This window comes from Sorex fumeus, unplaced genomic scaffold (assembly GCF_029834395.1).
Source record: "Sorex fumeus unplaced genomic scaffold, SorFum_2.1 ptg000043l, whole genome shotgun sequence".
Classification (NCBI taxonomy): Eukaryota; Metazoa; Chordata; class Mammalia; order Eulipotyphla; family Soricidae; genus Sorex; species Sorex fumeus.
The window spans coordinates 3359768-3381398 of NW_026606100.1; the positions used below are offsets into that span (position 1 = coordinate 3359768).

Sequence of the window (21631 nt, forward strand, 5' to 3'; positions counted from 1 at the left end):
ACTCCGCCCCTTTCGGCCGCCGGCCCTCCCAGGAAGCTCCGCCCTTCTCCCGGGGCCCCGCCCCCGAAGCCCTGGTAGCCGGCGTTGAGCGGCTCCCGGGAGGTGCTTTCCTTGGCAAGCTCCGCCTCTGCCCGGCCCCTCTTTCTTGGCCTGCTGCAGGGCTCAGGCCTGGTCCAGCTCTAAGCGCCGTGCGGCTCCGGAAGGCCTGCACCTACTCTGGCTCCCTGGCCCAGCTTCTCCAAGTGGGATACGGGCGCCCCTTACCTGACGGCGCCGGCTTCCAAAGGTTCAAACGTGCAGGGATGTCCCGGCCCTTGCCCCCACCGTCTGCCGCCCCCGAGGCGATGGCCCAGGCCCTGTATCCCCGCCTGGCAGTGTATCCCCCCTTCCTGGTGTGGGGTGCTTTGGAAACGCAAACCGGCCCGACACCTGAATCCCATCCTTTCCCCTCTCCCCAACCCCCGCGCTGCGCCGGAACCCTGGTACTCGCGCTCAAGTTTCCCACCCGGCGGGGAGAGGCGGAAGCGGCGGCGAGAGCCGCGCTCCTATTGGATAGGAGAGGGAAGGGGGCGGGCGGTGCGCGCGGCACGTCGGGAGCGCGTGGTGTTCTGGGAGCGCGGGCCCCGCCATTCGCTCGACTTAGCACGTCGTGGTTCCCCGCGTCGCCGCCTCACGACCTAGGAGGCCGGAGCCGGTGAGGAGCCAGCGTGGGGGGCGTGGGCGTGGGCGCGGGAGGGCTGCGGCCGCTGGGAGTGGCGGAGGCTCGGGAAGGACGCGCGGCCGAGGAGCTCCAAGCGGGGCACGGAGACGGGGAGAGCGGGAAGCCCGCGGCCCCCCCCCCAGTAACGGCGTCGCGCGCCTTCGCGAGCACCTGGAAGTGTCTGCGTTCGCTGCTCGGCGAGGGTCGCACCCGGAGAGCTCGTGTTTGGGAGCGTCCGAGCATTTCTGACTTGTTTGCATCCCCCCACGCCCTTTGGGGATGCGGGACGGGGTCCTTTCTCAGAGCCCCTCCCCCACCGCCTCCCCCCCTCCCCCCGGCGCTCCCCCGCGTCTCGGCGTTTGCACAGAACCCGGTGCCCCAGCTTCGGAGCCCGGCCGCGTCCGTTCTGCAGTTGCTCACAAAATTCGCCCCTCGACACGCGGGTCGCGCGTTCCCGCCCCTCCTGGGATCACCCTCGGGCTTAGGAACCCCCGGCCCCACTGGGTTCCATGCCAGCATTGCATATTGTCGTTCTCCCCCCACCGCATCCCCATCAACAGCCCCGCCAGGCGAAAGCTCTAGGTACCTCTCAAAAAATAACAAACTTTATTAGTTAAGTGTAGTTCAGTGGCCGGAGATAGAATGCGGAGGTTAAGAACGTTTGTCTTGGGGGCAGGTGGCGGGAGGGAAATGGGGGACGTTGGCGGGGGGAAGGATGTTGGAAGAGTGCATCACTGAGATGCGACACGGTGTACAGATTTGTAACTATGTATCTCACAGTGATTCAGTTTAAAGACAAAGAACAAAAACCGCTTGTCTGGCAAAGTGGCTTACTCGAGTTCAGGAGCCAGACTGGAAAAAAAAAAAGCTCAGGAGCCAGAGAGATAGCACAGTGGGTAGGGTGCTTGCTAGTCTTGCACGCAGCTTCCCAGGTTCGATCCCTAGCATCCCCTCTAGTCCTCTGAGCATCCATGAGTGTGCCCCTTATCCTCAAAGAACCCTCTTAACTTCAGCATCCTACCTGCAAAACACAAGTAGGAGAGGCCAAAGCGATAACAGTGAATAATTTTGGTCCTGAGCACCCCATATGGTCCCCTAAGCCTGCCAAGAGTGATCCCTGAGCACAGCCGGTATGGCCTTAAAGTTAAAAAAATAAAATAAAATTTTAAGTGAACCATTCCCACCCCATGTATCTTTATAAAAACTAGGTCAAGTCCAGTGCTTGCCAGGATGGCTTTTCTTCCAAAATAAATTTACCCTGCTTATTCCACAGTGTTGCTGTGCCAAACCCTGATTTCTGCTTAGCCTTCCTTGATGGTGCTGTCTGGAGAATTACAGGGCAATCAGCGGTTTGAGTCAGATGTACAATTTCTTCTATATCTCTTTGGGTTCCTGGGCCTATAGCTGTGTCGTCAGGTCGTCTATGCCTGTGTGCCCACTTCTAGACAGCTGTGACTGCTGAGTATCTGGTGTGGTGCTCTTGTGAGTGAGGGAATGTTGTTTTCATTTTGAGTTTAGATAGCAATTCTGTGGACACTTGTGTGGGACGGTGGTGTGTATTCCAACTCTCTTTTCTGTCACACAGCATTGATGGATAAAGAGAAAGGAACTGGTAGTAGAGACAGAAATGGAAGACATTTATTTTCTTTCCATTCCCATTAGTCTCTTTTCAGTCCCACAGCCACCTCTTCCCCCAGCCCTCCTCATTTTGTAAGTGTTCATCCCAACTGCCCCTCAGGAATCATTCCTGGCGGGACTCTGTGGACCATCTGGGGGTTACTGGCGATCAAAATTCCCAGTCATCCACTGTGCTATCACTTTGATCTCACCTACTTGTGCCAGGTAGGATGCTTCAACTCAGATGGGGGCGGGAAGGGGGGGAATGGATGACACACCCATCGCACCCATCGATGCTCAGGGATTACTCCTGGCTCTGCACTCAGGAATCACTCCTGGCGGGCTCAGGGGACTATATGGAATGCCAAGGAACAAAGCTGGGAAGCTTTATTTTTTGCTTTGCTTTTTGGATCACACCGCCGATGCTCAGGGGTTACTCCTGGCTTTACACTCAGGAATCACTCCTGGCGGTGCTCAGGGGACCATATGGGATGGGAATCGAACCCGGGTCGGCAAGGCAAACGCCTTACCCGCTGTGCTATTGCTCCAGCCCCAAAGCTGGGAGGCTTTGTGTAAAGCAAGCAAGCACCCTACCTACTGTACTATCTCTCTGGCTCCTAAGAATTTCTTTTCTTTTTTCTGGTGGGGCGGGGGAAGCCTCATTGTCATCTTCACTATTTATAGGATATCAGGCCTTGACGCAAGATGGGGTATGCCTCATAACCTCCGTAAGCTCTGAGAGATAAACTGGCTTTTGTCTTTCTCACTCTAGAACTCCCTTCTTGCCAAGATGTCCATTGGTGTGCCGATAAAAGTCCTCCATGAGGCTGAGGGCCACATCGTGACTTGTGAGACAAACACTGGAGAGGTGTACCGTGGGAAGCTCATCGAGGCAGAGGACAACATGAACTGCCAGGTATTCTGCTTCACAAACGAGGCTATAAGGACTGGGCCTTTATGTAAGAGGTCAGGAAAGGTGCTCATTGGAAGGTTTTTAGATCGCCATTCAAATTCCATTCAGGAATTTTCTTTTTTTTATGTAGGAGTACTGCTATTTATTCAGCCACTGATTAGCTTATTGAATTGGGCATGAACTCTACCTTACTTTTTTTCCATTTTTTATAATTTTATTTATTGAATCACCGTGAGAGCAGCTACAAAGCTTTCGGGTCTAAGTCTCGGTCATACAATGAAACACCCGTACCTTCACCAGTGCCCATTCTCCACCACCAAAAACCCAGTATACCCCCATCCCACACCCTCCCCCTACCTGTGATGCCCACATTACTCTCTCTCTGCTTTGATCACATTCAATATTTCGACACCAGACCCACCATTATTATTTGAGATTTTACCCCAACACTCAGATCTGCTGAAAAGGCAACAGTAGACAATTTGTTTTCTATTGCTGGTTATGGATAACATGCTGTCGCGTGGCTGCAGTAGTGGCCGCGCGATTTTGAAATTCCAAAATTTTAACACTTAAATCTGGAGGGATTTCTGCCAAAACCTGCTGGGTTCCAAGATTTGCTCCTGAGTCTTTGGATCATCGCCGTTAAGCAGCTTGATCAGAAGCCAGAAAGGCCGTTTGTGGGTGATGACTTGGGGTCTCGTTGGGGTGGGGAGGACAGGACCAGCTCCACCTCCATCCCATGAGGCCCAACATGTCTTGTCACTGCGGGCCCAAACTTGACTCTCCAGTGGCCTCTGGAGGATGACGGCCACTGAGCCGCCAGGGGGAAGCAGATAGAGGGACAATACCCTTTCCCCCCTGAGGTGGCCCCTGCAACAGTAACCTATTGTGGGCTCCGGACGTATTTCTGCTAAAAGCCACTTGGTTTTGAGATTTGTTTCTAAGTCTCTGGGATCATGGTTGTTAAGCATCTTGATCAGGAGCCAGAAAGGCTGTTTGTGAGCGATGACTTGAGGTCTCATTGGGGTGGGGAGTACAGGACCAGCTCCAACCCCACCCCGTGAGGCCCTGCGTGTCTTGTCACTGCGGGCCCAAACCTGACTGTCCAGTGCCCTCTGGAGGATGGCGGCCACCGGGCCGCCAGGGGGAACAGGCCAAGGCATGAAACTTATTCCCGCCTGGGTTCGCCCAGCACCGGTAACCTACTGCAGGGACAGGACACATTTCTGCCAAAAGCCACTGGGTTTCGAGATTTGTTTCTGAGTCTCTGGGATCATGGCCATTAAGCAGTTCAATCAGGAACCAGAGAGGCCATGCCTCCAATTATATAGCTGAGCCGGAGGGGGTTTGTGGGTGTGTCTCCCACATACCTAACTTTTGGCCGTTTATTTTCTTGGTAAACTTTGCCCCAAGTTTTTGGGGTCTGGCCACAGGCATAGCAGCAATTTTGGGGTATCTGGAAGTCTGAAGGTGCCATGAGACTGCTGATGCACTTGCCTCACAGATACAGATTGACCTGCTGGCGGCACCATACACCCAGGAATTATTTATTGAATGCCTGATCTGTGCCAGATACCATTAGTGTTAGGGATGTGGACACAACTATTTGGAAGTTTGGGTTTTTGCCTTCGTTTCTTCATCCCCAAAATCATTTTCTTACATACTGTGAGAACCTGTTTAAGAGAAATGGTACTGCTCCCTTGGGTAGAATCCTCTAAGCTTAGGACTGTTACCGGTTTGCCTGCATGTGTTTAATTCTTTGTATTCAGCAAAATCTTCAATTCACATACCGAGTTTATTTGCCATTTTTTTGTAGGAGTGTTATTTGATTACAGGTATATCTTGGAGATGCTGTGTGTTTGTAAATGAAATATCACAGGTAATCAGGTGACACAGGTTTAGTTTTCTCGTACATAAAAATGTGTAATTACATCGTGTCTTTAAAAAGAAAACTACATTTGGGGCTGGAGAGATAGCACAGCAGGTAGGGCGTTTGCCTTGCACACGGCCGACCCGGGTTAGATTCCCAGCATCCCATAGGGTCCCCTGAGCACCGCCAGGAGTAACCCCTGTGCATCGCCAGTTGTGACCCAAAAAGCAAAAAAAGAAAGAAAACTATATTTATTTCTAAATCAAAAATAACTTATTGTAGGGGCTGGAGCGATAGCACAGCAGGTAGGGCATTTTCCTTGCACGCGGCCGACCCAGGTTCGATTCCCAGCATCTCATATGGTCCCCTGAGCACCGCCAGGAGTAATTCCTGAGTGTAGAGCCAGGAGTAACCCTGAGTGTAGAGCCAGGAGTGTGACCCAAAAAGCAAAAAAAAAAAAAAAACCCTTATTGTAGTCTGAAGAGATAGTCCAGTGGGTAAGGTGCTTATTTTGCACACAGATCTACAATCTATTCCTGGAATCACATGTGGTCCCCGTGCCCCATCTGTTGTCCCCACCCTACCCTCCCAATACCTGACTAGGAGTGATCCCTGAGCTCAGAATCAAGAGTAAACCCTGAGCACATCTGGGAGTGGTTCAGAAACAAACTAGAGAGGAAGTGTTAAAAATGCCAGCATCACAGTTGACCCTATCCTGTTTTTTATTTTATTTTTGGAACCACCCCCAGCTATGTGTGCTTAGGGCTTACTTCTGACTCTGTACTTTGGGGACCATATGCAGTGCTGGAAATTGAACCAGCTCCCCTTCACCTTTTTTGCTGGTAAAGGATCTGGTTAAAAAAAATGTTTTCTAGGAGTGTGAGCAAATAGTACAGCAGATGGGTGCTTGCCTTGCACAGAGCTGACCTGAGTTTGGTCTCTGACACCCTGTACCGTCCCCCCGAGCCCCAACAGGTGTGATCCCTGAGTGCAGAGACAAGAATAAGCGTGAGCACTGCCAGATGTGACCCAAAAACATATAATCTGGTCCAGGGAAGTAATTCAAAGGGCTGGAGCACTTTGTTGGCATGCAGATGCCCTGATTTAATCCCAAACTGCATGGGCACCTGGTTACTATCTCACCTCTTAATGAAATACTTGCAGAGCACAATAAATGAGGTATGTCTTAATAGCATACCTGTCCGGTGATTAGTAATCATGTTTGATGATTTTTTTTACTCATAAAAAAAGAATAAAATTAAAGGAATTAACTTGATTTTGAATGTCAATGTTTTAGCCTTTTCCTATGTGGCATGCCTTTTACTAATACTCACGTGACTTTGTATGGCATTACTTTTAAAAAATAATGAGCACATTTTTTAAATTCTAAGTTAAAAGCTTGAAGTCAGATGGATTTAAAACCTAATTATTTCACCTTAGTAAGTTTTTCTCATCTCTAAAATGGGAATTGTGTTATCTTAGATTCTGAAACATAAATTATAAGAGTTGCGTGATGGATTTATTGGGGGAAAGAACAAGAAGAATGGACAAAAGAACTTTTGATCTAGAATGCTGATTTGATGCTGGTGAAAGGAAGGAGTGAGTAGACCATAGCATACCATATCTCTGAGAAAGTCTTGACCAAGCAAAGATTGGAAGAGTCTGGCATGGGGCAAAATGACCTGGCTCTAGTATTTCTGCTATGGTCATTCATTGTCTGGCATCCTGAGAAGAGGTCTGGAGGTGAAGGCTGTTAATACCCTGTTTTCTAAAAGGTTTTCTCAGTAGTCTTATCTCCATCTTAGAGCCACGGGGTAATACCCATATCCCAGACCTATCTGAGGGTGAGATGAGTTGTATGCAGCAGCTAGCTTAGCTGAGCACTTTGTTCTTTATAAATGTCAATGTATGGTGATTGTTAAAGTCATCGAAGTAATCTGACATGAGCTCGTGCTGCAAACCAGTTGTCCTGACTCCATTGTTCTGTAGTGTCCATTCATCTGTGATTTCTCTGGTTCTGAGCATCATCTTCCTACAGTGGTGACTAGGTGGGGCAGCTTGTTGGTGAGTGAGTTAGAGGTTGATGCAGGCTTTTGTCCTCATTGATGTTACAGAGCTAGATGATGTGGCTGCCAAAAATCATAGGTCCAGTACTCTTACGTCTATTTTAAGGTACTTTGGTTCAGTGAGTAGAGCACAAGGTTGCAGTTAGTGGATCTTTTGTTGTTTGGGGCTCTGCACCCAGCACTGCTCAAGGACTACTCCTGACTATTCAGGGGTTCTCTGGCAGTCCTGGGGAACTGTATGCAGTGCTGGGAATACTCTCTCCTGCCCCAGTTAGTGAATCTTAATGTGCTCATTCAACTATTTGAGCAGCTTACAGTTCCCAGGTTATTTGCAAGTCATACTTTTATTCATTCTTTGTATGTATTTCAAAATCTGCAATATTTTCTGTGCCACATCCAACTTCTAAAAGGTATTTGTAAGTAAGAACATTTTATATGGCTAGTTTTGAAGTCAAAATGTTTTAGGATCACAATCAATCAGTCAATCACAACTATCCTGGTATTTGTCGATTGCCTCGAGCAGGCCCCAGTAACGTCTCCTTCGTCCTAGCCCTGAGATTTTTTTTTTAAAAAGTGCCATATTCAAGGCTCTTTCAGCGTTAGGAGAATGAGACCCTTCGTTGTTACTGGTATTTGGCATATTGGGTACACCACGGGGAGTTTGCCAGACTCTGCCGTGTGGGCAGGTTACATTCGGTATTGTTGACCTTTTTTTAGGGGAACTTTAATATGTGTATTTAATGCGTATCTTTTGTGTATGTGTAGAAAGGACTATTACTACCTTGAATATGATGCAAACTATGGATTCTTTAGACTTTGCATATGATTGTCTGTATAACTATATTTTGTTATGATTGTTTTACAAGGGCTGGAGCGATAGCACAGCCGGTAGGGCATTTGCCTTGCACACAGCTGACCCGGTTTCGATTCCTCCGTCCCTCTCGGAGAGCCCGGCAAGCTGCTGAGAGTATCCCACCCGCACTGCAGAGCCTGGCAAGCTCCCGTGGCGTATTCGATATGCCAAGAACAGTAACAAGTCTCACAATGGAGATGTTACTGGTGCCCACTCGAGCATTCCTGGAGCCTGGGATTTCCCTTCTGTAATGTAGCACTGTCCTCCCATTGTTCATCGATTTGCTTGAGCTGGCATCAGTAACGTCTCACAGCAAATTGTGAGACTTGTTACTATTTTTGACATATCGAATACATCACTGGCAGCTTGCCAGGCTTTGCCGTGCGGGCAAGATACTCTAGGTAGCTTGCTGGGCTCTCTGAGAGGGGCGGAGGTAATATATAGATAACAAAACACATGCCCTTACAAGTCTTTCAGATACAGCTATTGTAATGAAAGCATATTGTGATGCAAGACCCTGATGATAAATGGGTTTGTCCTAGAGAACAGACATAAGGCTGCCATCTATTGTTGATGTACATAATGTCCATATCATCTTTTTACTTAATTTGAAATTTGGGTGACACCCAGCAGTGCCCTGGGCTTTCTCCTGGCTCTGTGCTTAGGGCTCATTCCTGGTGGTGGTCAGAAGACCATATGTAGTACTGGGAATTAAACCAGGATCAGCTGTCTGCAGGGCAAGTGCCCTAATTCCTGTACTATCTCCCTGACCCTTGTGCCCATATTTTTTTTGGCACTGATTCTTGGTTCGTGATGAAGGAGATACAGTCTGACATTTGTTAATGTACTCAGTAGCATCCCATTATAAGACAGGTCTTAGTACTGTGGGTGGGGTGTTTGCCTTGCATGTGGCCTGGGTTCTGTCTCCCACACCCCATATAGTCCCCCAAACTGACTTCCTGAGTGCAGAGCAAGAGAGCACTCCCAGGTATGGGGCACCCCCCCCCCACACACACACAGAAAAAAAAAGGTTCTTATGGGGTTCCTAAAGCGTATTTCTGTTTTTATAGAGACCACTTTGTACTCAGACCTAGCAGTGCTCGGGGATCCATTGGTATTAGTGATAGTACTCAAGGCTGCATGTTTTTGAGCTCTCTCCACAACCCCTCTTACACTATATATGGACCTCCACAGGGCTGGGGAGATAGGATAAAACTTATTTCAACCTTTTCTTCTCACATTGCCCCTTCCAGTATTGTTTTCTTCCAGTGCTTGCCCCCACCCCCACCCCCTCTTTCACTTGGCTCCTTGAAATACCATATGGTCCTCAGTTGAGAAACACTCATTTAAAGGGCTAGAGTTTGTTTTTGACATGCATACCACCAGGTTTGATGCCCAGCAGTGCTGGGTAGGGGAAGACATGCAGTGCTGAACATCAAATTAGGACTGCCTGTATGTTTTCATCCCTTTGCCCTAATTCCCTGGAGCGATAGCACAACGGGTAGGGTATTTGCCTTGCACACGGCCAACATGGTGACCCGAGTTCGATTCCTCCGCCCCTCTCGGAGAGCCCGGCAAGCTACCGAGAGTATTCGATATGCCAGACACAGTAACAACAAAGTCTCCAATGGAGACGTTACTGGGCCCGCTCGAGCAAATCGATGATCAACGGGAGGGCCCTAATTCCCTAGCCCAAAGAACGATTTTTTTCCCCAGTCATTTGTATTGTGTCATATATTGAATTGTTAATTATCAATGTGGACCTCTGGGTTTATGTATTATTAAGTGAGATATAATCTTGTTTTTTTTAATATTTAAAATCATCTAGATTAGGAGAGTAAGAATTCCTTCAAGCTGAATAATGTCCTTTTGGTATATCCTAGCGATTTAGGGTTAATTCTCATCTCTGGAACAAAATGTTTACAAAAATCTTTCTGGCTTTTGGGCCACACTCAGCTGTGTAGGGCTTCCGCATGGTTCTGCACTCAAGGATCACTCCTGATGTGCTTGGGGGGATCATATGGGGTTCATGGGATCAAACCCAGATCAGCCACATGTAAGGCAAGCATCCTACTTGCTATACTATCAATATCTCTGGACCCTGTTTAGAAAACTCTTTTACTTTTCCTAACCCAGGTCTAGAATTGGCTAATTTTGTTATTGTTGTTATTATTGGTTGGGTATTTTTGTTTTGTTGTTGTTTTTTCTTTTCAGGCGTGGGGAAGGCCTCCCCAAGTAGGTCTATTACACTTGGTGGTCAGGAGGCCATACCATGCTAGGTGTTGAACTCGATGCCCTGTCCCCACTAAACATGCCCTCCAGCCTTTTAAGCTGCTACCTATTCTTAATAGTATTTAGTAATAACTTGTTTTATTACATGCTTATTCTGTGTTTGGCAAAGAATAGTCTTTAGTCATGTTATAACCCTGCAGGACAAATTTTCAGGTGCCAAGCTCAAAGAAAGTTGCACCGGATCCAAATTTTTGACTCCAAATAAATCTGTTAGGTTTATGATGCTGAACTTAAATCCCTCAACTCTGTCAAGTATCTGAAGGGAAGTGAGTAGAATGAATCCAAAAAATGAGTCACACTACCAGTGGGTAGTAATGCATGTCCGAAATAGGGAAGTTGTGATTGTCTATCCATAGCACTGTTTTATAATCTGGAAGCTAGCACTGTCTCTCCCCAGATGTGTGAGAAATTCTTAATTCTGACTGCTAAGATTTTTTTTCTCCCCCAAGATGTCGTTTTAGTTGGGTTCCAGGCTCATGCCATCTGTGTTTCATTGTGAGTATTTCGCAAAATTGAATAAACAGGGCATTCCTTTCTAACTTTGAAAAAACCTAATCCATCAAATTGCCACTTATGATGCAAGCACAGTTCTGACTTATTAACAAGCACCGAGGGTAGGCAGTGGGACTGTGGAGCTTTGTGTACACAAGGCAGCTGTTCTCTGATGCTGCAGGGGGAGCTTGAAAAGCAATAGCAGACCTGAGTTGTAATAGGAGTCAGATGATGTGCCTGCTTCAGCCAAAACAGTTACCATTTGTGAAAAATTTAAAGTCTTGTTGGTCTTATATAACCTTTGACAGGGATTCTCCAAGCAGGATGGGAAAGTACAGTTTGGTAGGAGTTAGGTAGCACAGCACCTCAAACATTTTTACCATTTAGCTTATCACCCCTTTTTCAGAGAATAAATTGCTCAGAACTCCTCAGTTCCAGAGGCTTCTGCCTACCTGCTGGATCATTTCAGTGCTCCAGAGAGCAATATCACTCATTTGGGGAAACACTGTGTTTGTTTGTTTGGAAGTAAAACAGATTTTATTTGGAGGATTTTTGAAGGGAAATAGAAGAGAGAGTGGAGGGTAAGAGAGACAGAGTGACTTTCTCAAGAGAGAACACGGGCTTCGCCAAGGGTGGAGAGAGCCCTTACATACATCCCAGCATTAGAGAGGAAAGCACAAAAGTACACATCTCAAGAGGGGAGATGCGGGCGACACATGTGCTCAGCCACGTGGGCTCAAGCAGCACACGGGCTCAGGAGGCAAATGCGCCAGAAACACTGTTTTAGATTTTCCTTTTTTCTTTCTGGTTTTGGTTTTGGTGCCACTCCTGGTGCTGGAGTGGGCCATATGTAGTATTGGGGATCAAACCTGGATTAGCTGTGTGTAAAGCAAGCTCCCGTACTTTCTCCAGCTCAAGACTCCATTCTTTTACTGAACTATTATGTGTTGGCAGTAAGAACAGCAGTTAGTAAGAGTTGGTATGGTGTGTGATTAAGAGTTTGGGTTAAGGGGTCGGAGTGATACTATACTAGGTAGGGCACTTGCCTTGCACATGACCAACCTGGGTTCAATTCCTGCCTTCCAACAAGCCACCAATCAGGAGTCATTCCTGAGTGCAAAGCCAGGAGTAACGCCTGAACATCACTGGGTGTCGCCCAAAGACAAATCAACACACACACACACACACACACACACACACGGAAAAATAACACCGTGAGTAAGACTTTCCTTGAATGCAGCTGACCCAGGTTCCATCCCTGAAACCACCGCCAGGAGTAAGCTCTGACAATGGCCAGGTATGGCCCAAAATCAAACAAAGAGGATCAAGGATCCTCAAGGATCAAGGAGATTGCCCAAATGGCTGGAGTTCATGCTTTGTATATGGGAGCCCGAATTTGATCTCCAATGCTGCGCGGTCTCTTGAGCACTGCCAGGTGAATCCCTCCCCACACACAGCCCAAAAAGTGTGGTTTTGAATCAGATACACCTGGATTTGAACCCCAGCTAAGCCTCATAAAGACATTATGATTTTGGACAGGAAAAATGGAGAAAGGGTAATGGTTTTGCCTCTGTGACAAGTCTGCCTCTTGGTTATGCTCCTATGGGATGGTGAAAACACCCTTTTTGTAGGATTATATGATGTAAAGTGAGTCATGTCCCTGTCCCTGAAACAGTGCCTAACTTCTAGTAAGTGTTCATAAAATAAAAACTGGCGTTTCCTTCTGTTGATCAGTAAGGGGAGGAGGCTCAAGGGAGCCTGGAGTCTTAACCAGAAATTATACCCCTGACAAACGACAAGTCTGAGCCTTAAATAGAGGAGATTTTCAGGCCTTTTGTGTCTGCTAGAGTGGACTTTAGTATGCCAACCTGGGTCAGACTGGTTCTCTCTAGAGTAGTAAACCAATTCATCAGTGGCACCAGAGGTTGCCTTCTTCAAGGAAAGAACAAGATGGTAAAGAACTAGAACCTGTCAGGGCCTAAGAGTTGGTACAGTGGGTCGGGCACTTGCCTTGTAGGTTAGATCCCTGGGTGCGCCCCCTCCCCCAAATATGGTTCCCCAAGGCAGGAGTGATCCCTGAGTAAGCCCTAAGCACCGCCAGCCAGGTCTGCATCCTCCCCCCTCCCCCCCAGAAATAAATATAAATAGAAACTTGTATGGAAATGTGTTAAGAAACTAACAACATTGAGTCAAGACAAGGTTTGATTAGTTTTGGGGACCACACCTGGTGGCCTTAAACCTGGACAGGTATGTGGGAAACAATCTGCTGTAACTGATGGTGGGAAGAGACTAGGTAGATGCCCTAGAAACCACTCCACCTGTGCAGGCACAGATGTAGCCAGAATGGTCCTTAGGGCATCATTAGTCTTTTTGCACAGGGGCGATGGATGGAACTTGACACATTTTACCTATCCTCTTCTGTCCCAAGACTCTTGGAATGAGCATTTTATTTCTGGTTAAGAGTGTCACGGATAGGTTTACACGGAACTTCTGACTGGTCTAGCCTGTAGGCTCCCTTTCTCTCTGTCCCAAAGTTTGTGTTGGCACAGTCATCTTTCCAGTGTGCTATTTGAATCCTATGTGCCCTTTCTCTGTACACAAACCTGAACACACTGAGGTGCTGATCCTATCCTCAATTCCAGTTCCACTGCTTCACTCCTTAGATCCTGTAGGTTCCTGCCAGAATGTCCCGTCTTCCTGTGTAAGCTTCTTTCAGTATTCTGGGCCCTCTGTACAAACTCCACTCCCTCCCCTTCTCCAATTCTACTTACATTAGCCAGAGGAACTCTTATCTTCAACATGGAGAGTGCAAGTGTGCTGTGTGGGAGGCCTGAATTTTCTCTGGGAGGATAGGACTTGTGCTCATAAACCTCACAGAACCTTTCCAGTTTGTGTGGCAGGCAGATGCAGGAGATGAGAATTTGTACAAAGCATCCAAAGCTGTTTCCAATAAAGTTTATCAGCCCTGAAAGCCCTTCATATGCTTGCAGTCTCAGAGCTCTAGGACCAAGCTAGCAAGGTTCAAATCCGTGGTCTCTGCATTTTCTCCTCCTCTTTTCCTTCCATGTTGTTGTAGCTAATGCTGTTAATGCTGCCTCGGTGACACACTTGGTTGCAAGGAAATCACACTTTCGTTACGGCACTGGGGATCACAAACCATAGTGCCCATGGGATTGCATTAAATTTGTGGGGCTGTGTTGGGAGTTAAACTTGCGGCCTCGTTGCAGAACAGATGCTCTGCCACTGGTCTTCCCTAAGCTCTTGGGAGTCCCTGGTATTTGGCCGTTTGACCTTGGGCCAGTGTGGGAGTGTTTTATGTAAAGCTGGGAAAGTTTCTGCTGAAACAGGACCCCCTGAGCAAGAATCTGAGTAGCCTCTGGGTGCAGAAGTATGACCCAAACATCCCTCCTCCCACCAAAAATATAATAAAAATTGGGAAAGCATGTACTTACCCTTTGGTAAGTATGAGGTGCTTTGATAAATATCTGTGTGGGTGTTTGGCACAAACATTGGTGCACAGAGAAAGCAGAAAGCATTGTAATGATCCCCCACCCCTCCAACATTGCCTGTCTTCTTTAATTCACCATGTTAATTTCTGGATTTCTGAACTCTCCCCTCTTTGCCCCTATTCTCTCTTGGCCCTTACTGAAGAACTGATGAATTGATGATTCCCTTCCAGATGTCCAACATCACTGTCACATACAGAGATGGTCGTGTGGCACAACTGGAGCAGGTGTACATTCGTGGCAGCAAGATCCGTTTTTTAATTTTGCCTGACATGCTGAAAAACGCACCTATGTTAAAGAGCATGAAAAATAAAAACCAAGGCTCGGGGGCTGGCCGGGGAAAAGCTGCTATTCTGAAGGCCCAAGGTAGGTACTCCTTAGTTTAAAGTGCACAGATTTTAAGATTGACTTTTAATTTTATGACAGGTCCCTTTTGTTTCCTGATTTCATCCCTCTTTCTCCACCCACTGCGCACAACTCTTTCCCAGCAATCCTAGAGGCAGGGTGCCTTGGCCTGCTTTCTATAATGATGCCCTAAGACACCTCGAAATTCTGTCCAGGAGGGTCTGAGGAGGCTTAACTGCAGTTTGTATAGTTTTCTGAGCAGGGCACCTTAGTATGATGAAATGATTCCTGAAGTGATGGGCAGAAAAGTGTAGTGTCAAATGTGTTCTGTGTACCAGGCAGGTAGACAGGACACAGTTTGGACAAGGTGTCAAAGCTATTTCAAGTAGAGTTCACCCCCACTGAGCTTTTCACATGCTAGCAGGAGGCAGGTTAACAGAGCTCAAGCTCTGGATCCAGGTTAACTGGCTCAGATCTGGAGTCCTGCATTCCCACCCCATCCCCCCACCTCTTTGCCTTTGTTAACTGTTGCCGTGGTGGTGATGATCAGAAGTCATGTCAGCTTAGTTTCAGTGCTCTCTCACTTGGTTCCCCGAAGGTCCAAGAGTGCGCATTGTCACTCAGCATAAACAGTTGCTGATGGTAGGAACCCATTTTCAGATCAGAACAACCAGTTTTGAATCATCTTGACCCATTCAAGCGGGTAGGATTTCTGTTTTCAAAGTTATCCTTCATTTAGCAAATTCTGAAAGTGTATACAGATTCTAGTCTTTTCCTAGTGACATAGTTTTACCATGTGGTTAGCCTACTCAGATTATATTTTAATATTTGGATCCATGGAAGGTTTAAGTTGATTGGCCTTGTCTTTATTTAAATTCACTTTATTATCCCAGCACCACATTTGGTCTCCTGAATGTAGAGCCAGGAGCAAGCCCTGAACGCTGGCGGGTGTGCCTTCCCCTCGTCCCACCCCCAAAAATCTGTCTTCTATTAGTAAAATGTTAAGCAGTGTGGTAAAGTCATTGACATCTGTATTTAACACTTAACTGCTGTAAATACTTTATACATGAAATAGTATGAGTTTAAAGGTAGTACTAAGTGATCCTTTAAAATGCCCAGGGCAAAGGGGATGCAAGAGAGGTAGTACAAAGGTTAAGGTGCTTGCCCAGCCTGTGGCTGGGGCTATGACCCTGATTTGAATCCTAGCACCACACACATCCCTTGAGTGCCACCGGTTGTAGCCCCTGAGCCACCAGACACAGTGGCCCAAAAATTAAAATAATAAAAAAAATAAAGTGCCTTCAGGTCAGACAGGGAGTTAAGGTGCTTGCTTTGCAAGTGGACAACCCCAGATAATTTCCAGCATCACCAAGAATGACTCCTGAGCACCACCTAGTATGGCCCAACCTCTTTCCTTCCCTGGTCCCCTCACCCCCAAAAATTAAAAAATTGAGTGGAGAATTGTTTTGTCTTTTAGACAAGATGTAGTAATGAGGAGATTAAAAGTTTTCAGAATTTCTTGGTTTCATGTTGGGTCTGCTACTCTCTTCTTTCACAAAAAGGGTTTGTCCGTGTCACTTTACCCTCTGTGCAAAAGGTGAAAGAAACACAGTCGTTGTATTTCTTGCTGAAAGTCTGCCCAGGCTTACTGATTTCTTCCCAAGCCGTCTGTCCTGTACCGTGTGGCTGGATCGTCATTGACTCCTCATTCTTCAGTCTCTCCAGGTTCTGTAAGAGAAGAGAGTCTGCAAGACTCCAGTTAGAGGCTCTGAGAATATTGTCACTTGTTATTCAAAGTAGCTGGTCTCCTAGAAGCTTTGGGTGATAGAAGTAGTTTTGATTTGGTAGTTTATTGTCGAGTGAGTTTTTTTATTATTATTATTATTATTATTTTTATTATTTCAGTCATGTTATACCTTACAAAAAAATGATAGAACCTGGATTGGTTTTATCATCAGATAAAGATAGGCTAACTTGGGGCTAGAGCACATGTTTTGCATAGGGAGACCCGGCCCTGAACTGCATGGTCTCCTAGCACGATTGAGAGCAGCCCCAAGTACTGAGCCAGGAATAGCCACCAGCACCACTGGATCTGGCGCAGAAACCAAGACAAAAGAAATAATAAGCTCCTCACTCAGATATAACAGATGTTAATGTTTAACTGTATTTGTTCAGAGGTTTAAGTGAATTAAAATCTTCTGTCATGTTTCATTAGCTTGCCCTAGGCCAGCTCTAATATTTTTTCCTGTGGTTCTCAAACTTTTCTTACCAAATCCCTTCATTTTAAGCAGTCCTGCCTTTTTCAAAGCAGTGCTGCTCTGGTGTACAAGTGACCGGAGTCTGTGCCTGCCCTGATGCTTACAAGTCACTGTGCTAGCCCTCTCTGCTCTCTCTTGTTTTCCCCTGTAAATGGGGTGGGGGCAGGCATAGTTTGAACCAGATGGCCTTTCAGGCTCCTTCCTGCACTGCACTGCACTGCAAGCTCTGGCTGCTCTGTCACGGGAACTTACAGAACTGACCTTGTTCTTTCTCTTTTCCCCCTTAGTGGCTGCAAGAGGAAGAGGACGTGGAATGGGACGTGGAAACATCTTCCAGAAGCGAAGATAAATTTATCTGTTGAACCAAACTTTGCTCGTATTTTTTTCTTTTAGGTCATCTAAAACTGTGTATATGTTCTGTTTTCTTTTAACATCTTTCTCTTTAGACAAGGGGGAATGTTAAACTAAATAAATATGGTTGTGTTTTTTTCTTTTTGAGAAAGTAAGAACTGTGTGTTCATTTGGAGTTTGGTGTTCTGCTTGCTTTGGCAGCAGGTTAAATTTTGACACCCTAGGAGATGTCCTGGGAAAATGCCAGTACTTTGAAGTAGCATGCTTACTGATAAGAGATTAAGCTGCTGTTCCAGGCCAGTTGCTTATTAGGTCCTAGAAAAGTCCACCTCAGAAGTATTCTGAGGACTCCTGGGCTATCTTATAGCTTTGTCTACGACACAGGCACTCCTATGGTACAGTTAACCTTTGTAGAGGAAACACCATCAGCTCAGCTTGAACAGTACAACACAAATGGTTCTGACCCATGAAAAAGTACAGTACTCTGACCTCTTAGCCAGAGACCCCAGTGACTCAACATTTGGCAAAAGTAATCTACTGTTGAAGGGTAATTCAAATTCCTATTGGTCGATAACTGTGGCTTCTCTGCTCACTGTTTCAGTAATCTTGCTGTGAATTAGAGGAATAATATGCTTATCAGCATCTCATGTCTTTGATTGGCAAAGCCACAGTTTAATGTTGCCAAGGTAACTGGAATAACTCGAAAATTGGAGAAGAAGGGACCAGAGAAATAGTACAGTGGGTAAGGTGCTTGCCTTGTAGGCAGCTGACCAAGATTTGGTCCCCAGCACCCCAGCCTACCAGGAGTAATCCCTGAACACAGAGTCAGCCTTGAGCACAGCTGGGTGTAACACCCAAAAAAAAAATTGGGAAAGCAACCTGGAAAAGAAATTTCAAAGGTTCAGTTCAGTGTAAGATGAGTGAGCCACAGTGAGGGACAAAACATTTAACAGAAAAGGAATTAGGCATGGGTTGGAGCATGAGAGCACCTGCCCTTGTGATGCAGTAGGTTGGATCCTGGCACTGGGGGTGGGGGGAGGAGATTGATTATATTGGCTTTTAGAAGATTATTCATTGAATAGATAGTTCAAGTAATGGAGAGGAAGACCATCCAGTACAAGGGCTGGGAGATGTAGCTTAAAGTTCTTGGTTAAGACCAAGACCAGCATAATATTTAAATCCCAGTACACTCCCCATGAGCTGAGGCCATCCTGATACCTAGCTCTCTAGGATGCCTGGAGTGGAAAACACAGAAATCCATCGCATTAATTAATCATTAATTAATGTTTTTTTGGAGCCACGCCCAGCAGTGCTCAGAGTTTACTTCTGGCTCTGCTCTCTAACCCTCGCCACAGTACTATCCATTTGCTCTCTTTAGCATCTAGGGATGCCTAAGCTTCCAAAGAAGCTTTGTTTTATACTTAACACTGCTCTAAGGTAGCACTGTCTTCCTATTGTTCATCAATTTGCTGGAGTGGGCACCAGTAACGTCTCCATTGTGGGGCTACGTGTTACTGGTTTGGTTTTGTTTTGGCCTATCGAATATGCCACAGGGAGCTTGCCAGGCTCTGCCATGCGGGCGGAATACTTTCGATAGCTTGCCGGGCTCTCCAAGAGGGACAGAGAAATTGAACCCGGGTCAGCCACATGCAAGGCGAACGTCCTACCTACTGTGCTATCACTCCAGCCCGCTCTAAGGTAACATCTTAAAATTATTTCTGTAATAACTGTTAGGGCTGGAGAAAGTCAAGTAGAAGACACTTGCCGTTCATGTTGCAGACCCCAGTTTACTGTCCAGCACAGCTTATCACAGCACTCAGTGAACCCTAAGCACTGCCAGGGTTCACTCCTGAGCATCACCCTATATGGCCCCAAACTCCTCCACCCTCCTCCCCCCAAAATTTTAAAATTAAGAAAGATGTATTTGGGGGTTGGTGGTACAGGCACAAGTGGTAAGGCTTTAGAGACCATCCTCAAGAGCAACCCTTATTGGGCTGAAGACATAGTACAAGGTGAGATTTAACAGTGACTTTATTTTGTCTGGTACGAAAAGAGACTGGTCCATATTAAATGTCCTTGAAAACGATACTCTTTCAGATAGATGGGCTGATCACAAACACCATGAGTTAGTCTTCTACTGGTGACCTTGATTATAGAAACTGATTCATTGAAGATATTAATGAAATCTGCTGAACTATAAAACGAAGGAGTAGTTTTCACCATCCCCTAGGGATCTTAAAAACAAAATCTGAGGCCAGAAATTATAGTGGTAGAGCACTAGCCTTGCATACAGCTGACCCAGCTTCAATCCCTGACAGCCCACATGGTCCCCCAACTCTTCTGTTTTGTTTTGCGCTGTGGTTTTGGTTCTTGGCCCACACCCAGTGGTTCTCTGGGTCTACTTCTTGGCTTGATAACACGGGTCTCTCCCAACAGAGTTTTGGGAGTATAAATATGCAGGGCAGAGGATTGAGCCTGGGCCCAAGCATCAGAGCACTCCAACCCTTTGAACTCTGCCAGGCTCAGAATTTGTACTTTTAAATGAGGTTATGCCCTTATTGGCATATACGTAGGTGATTCTGACTCAGCTGGATTAAGGCAGCCAGGGACAGATACAAGAGGTAAGGCACTTGGTTTGCATGCAACCATCTGGCTTCTATTCTCAGCACCACATATGGCCTCCCCAAGCACCTCCAAGGGTTATTGCGGAGCACTGCTGAGTGTGGTCCAGACCTTCCCTCTTCTAGTCAGTCCCCCTTCCCAAAATAGAAGGCAGTCATACTGTGAATCCTTACTAGAGTTTATTATTTTAATAATAAACTACAGTAAATGCTTCAAATAATAGAGAACATAATAGTAGCGATTGCCTCCTCGATCTGAAAAGCTCACTACAGATTTGCACAATTCAGTTACTCAGTGAAAATCAGCTACTCCCTATAGTGATCCTGAACACTGAAGGAGGTTCTTTTAATGGTTTTGCTTCTAAAGTTCACAGTGAAAGTGAAATGTTCTATGAAGAAAAGGAAGAGTTCTTTGGGGGTCAAAAAGAGTACAACAGATAAGCTGCTTGCCTTGCACATAGCTGCCCCAAGGTGGTTTTCTGGTTTGGTTGTTCCCCCCCACCCCCCCAGCTTATATGCTTAGTTTATTCCCAGGCCATTTCAGCTTCTTCTGTGACATCTTCTATGGAACTTGCTCTTCAGGCTTAAGAACAATCTGCTCTTTTTCAGTAAGGATCATCTCAGTGTGGCAGGAGAGCTCAGATAGGGGCTCATTCGCCCATGAGCCTGTAAGATCTGCAGCACATCTTGGTGCTTTGTTCACCTGGATATGCTCAAGGACCAGAGAATCTACATCTAAATCCTTAGGTTAGAGCATTACTTTTCGCATTTGGGGCCAACAACCCTGTGTCCGGCCCCACTGTTTGGCCTGGGCCCACCTACCAACATCCTGTAACACCGGAAGGGCACACGCTGCTTCTGCAGAGTGACATCCTTCAAATATTTAGTGATCATACCCTTGATGGCTGGGCAGTTTGCCGAGTTCTTGAAGTGAACACGAAGGTTTGAGCCCCTGGATTTGCATGATTTCGTCAGGTTCTCAGGGTCCAGCAAGTAGCTCACCATCTCGGGACCACTAAAGGCCATTCATGGAAGAGCCTGACCCAGGTTTTATCCCTGACATCCCAGATGGTTCCCGAAGCCTTGCCAGGAAAGATCCTTGAGCACAACCAGGAGAAAGCCCTGAGCACAAAGAGGTGTGGCCCAGAAATGACCAAAAAAGTAAACCTAAAATAGTGTCACAGTTTTTTAATCTCAGATTTCCAGAGGGAGTGCAATTATAAGCATAGGAAGGACATAGTTCTGCAGAGCTTACTGTGAAGAGAAGCAGCCCTCCTGCCCTGGCTTCTTCCCTGCTTAAAATAGTCTCAGGGTTAGGTAGAGGTAGTACAGTGGGTAGAGCACTTGTCTTGCATGCAGCTGACTTGGGTTTGTTCCCTGACACAACATAAGGGTTCCCCCCTAGCAGACTGATTCCTGTGCGTAATAAATCCTGAGCACAGCCGAAAACCAAAAAGGAAGATAACCTCAACTTGGGGGTGGAGTGATAGTACATGGATTAAGGTGGCTGACTGTGGTTCTGTCCCTGGCCCTGCATGTGGTCCCCCAGGCACCTCCAGGAGTGATTCCTAATCACTGTGGATAATCTCCGCCTTTTTGTTTGTTTTTGGGGAGCCATACCCAGCAGTATTCAGGGGCTGTTCCTGGTTCTGTTCAGGAGTGACCCCTGACCATTTCCATTTGGTGCCTGGCATTCTAGTTTTGAAGACATTGATACTTTTTTTTTTTTTTAATCTAGAACAAGTGT

At 46.6% G+C, this 21631-nt stretch overlaps 1 protein-coding gene and 1 pseudogene across 1 annotated transcript; one reads left to right on the forward strand and one right to left on the reverse strand.

The window, feature by feature from the left end:
* The first annotated feature begins 600 nt into the window (after nt 1-600).
* On the forward strand, nt 601-17429 carry SNRPD3 (small nuclear ribonucleoprotein D3 polypeptide). Its single transcript, XM_056120826.1, has 4 exons — nt 601-694; nt 3090-3233; nt 14483-14675; nt 17200-17429. The coding sequence occupies exons 2-4, from the start codon at nt 3108-3110 to the stop codon at nt 17259-17261; spliced, it is 381 nt and encodes a 126-aa protein (XP_055976801.1). The 5' UTR covers nt 601-694; nt 3090-3107; the 3' UTR covers nt 17262-17429.
* Nucleotides 17430-20395: 2966 nt separating this feature from the next.
* LOC130029773 (60S ribosomal protein L17-like) lies at nt 20396-20889 on the reverse strand (annotated as a pseudogene).
* Between the last annotated feature and the right edge of the window lie 742 nt (nt 20890-21631).

Bases quoted from the DNA above. Each gene is read 5' to 3' on its own strand.
- SNRPD3 (XM_056120826.1), top strand. From the start codon at position 3,108: ATGTCCATTGGTGTGCCGATAAAAGTCCTCCATGAGGCTGAGGGCCAC. The intron at 3,234-14,482 runs GTATTCTGCTTC...ATTCCCTTCCAG, and splicing joins AGGACAACATGAACTGCCAG to ATGTCCAACATCACTGTCAC. The intron at 14,676-17,199 runs GTAGGTACTCCT...TTTCCCCCTTAG, and splicing joins TGCTATTCTGAAGGCCCAAG to TGGCTGCAAGAGGAAGAGGA.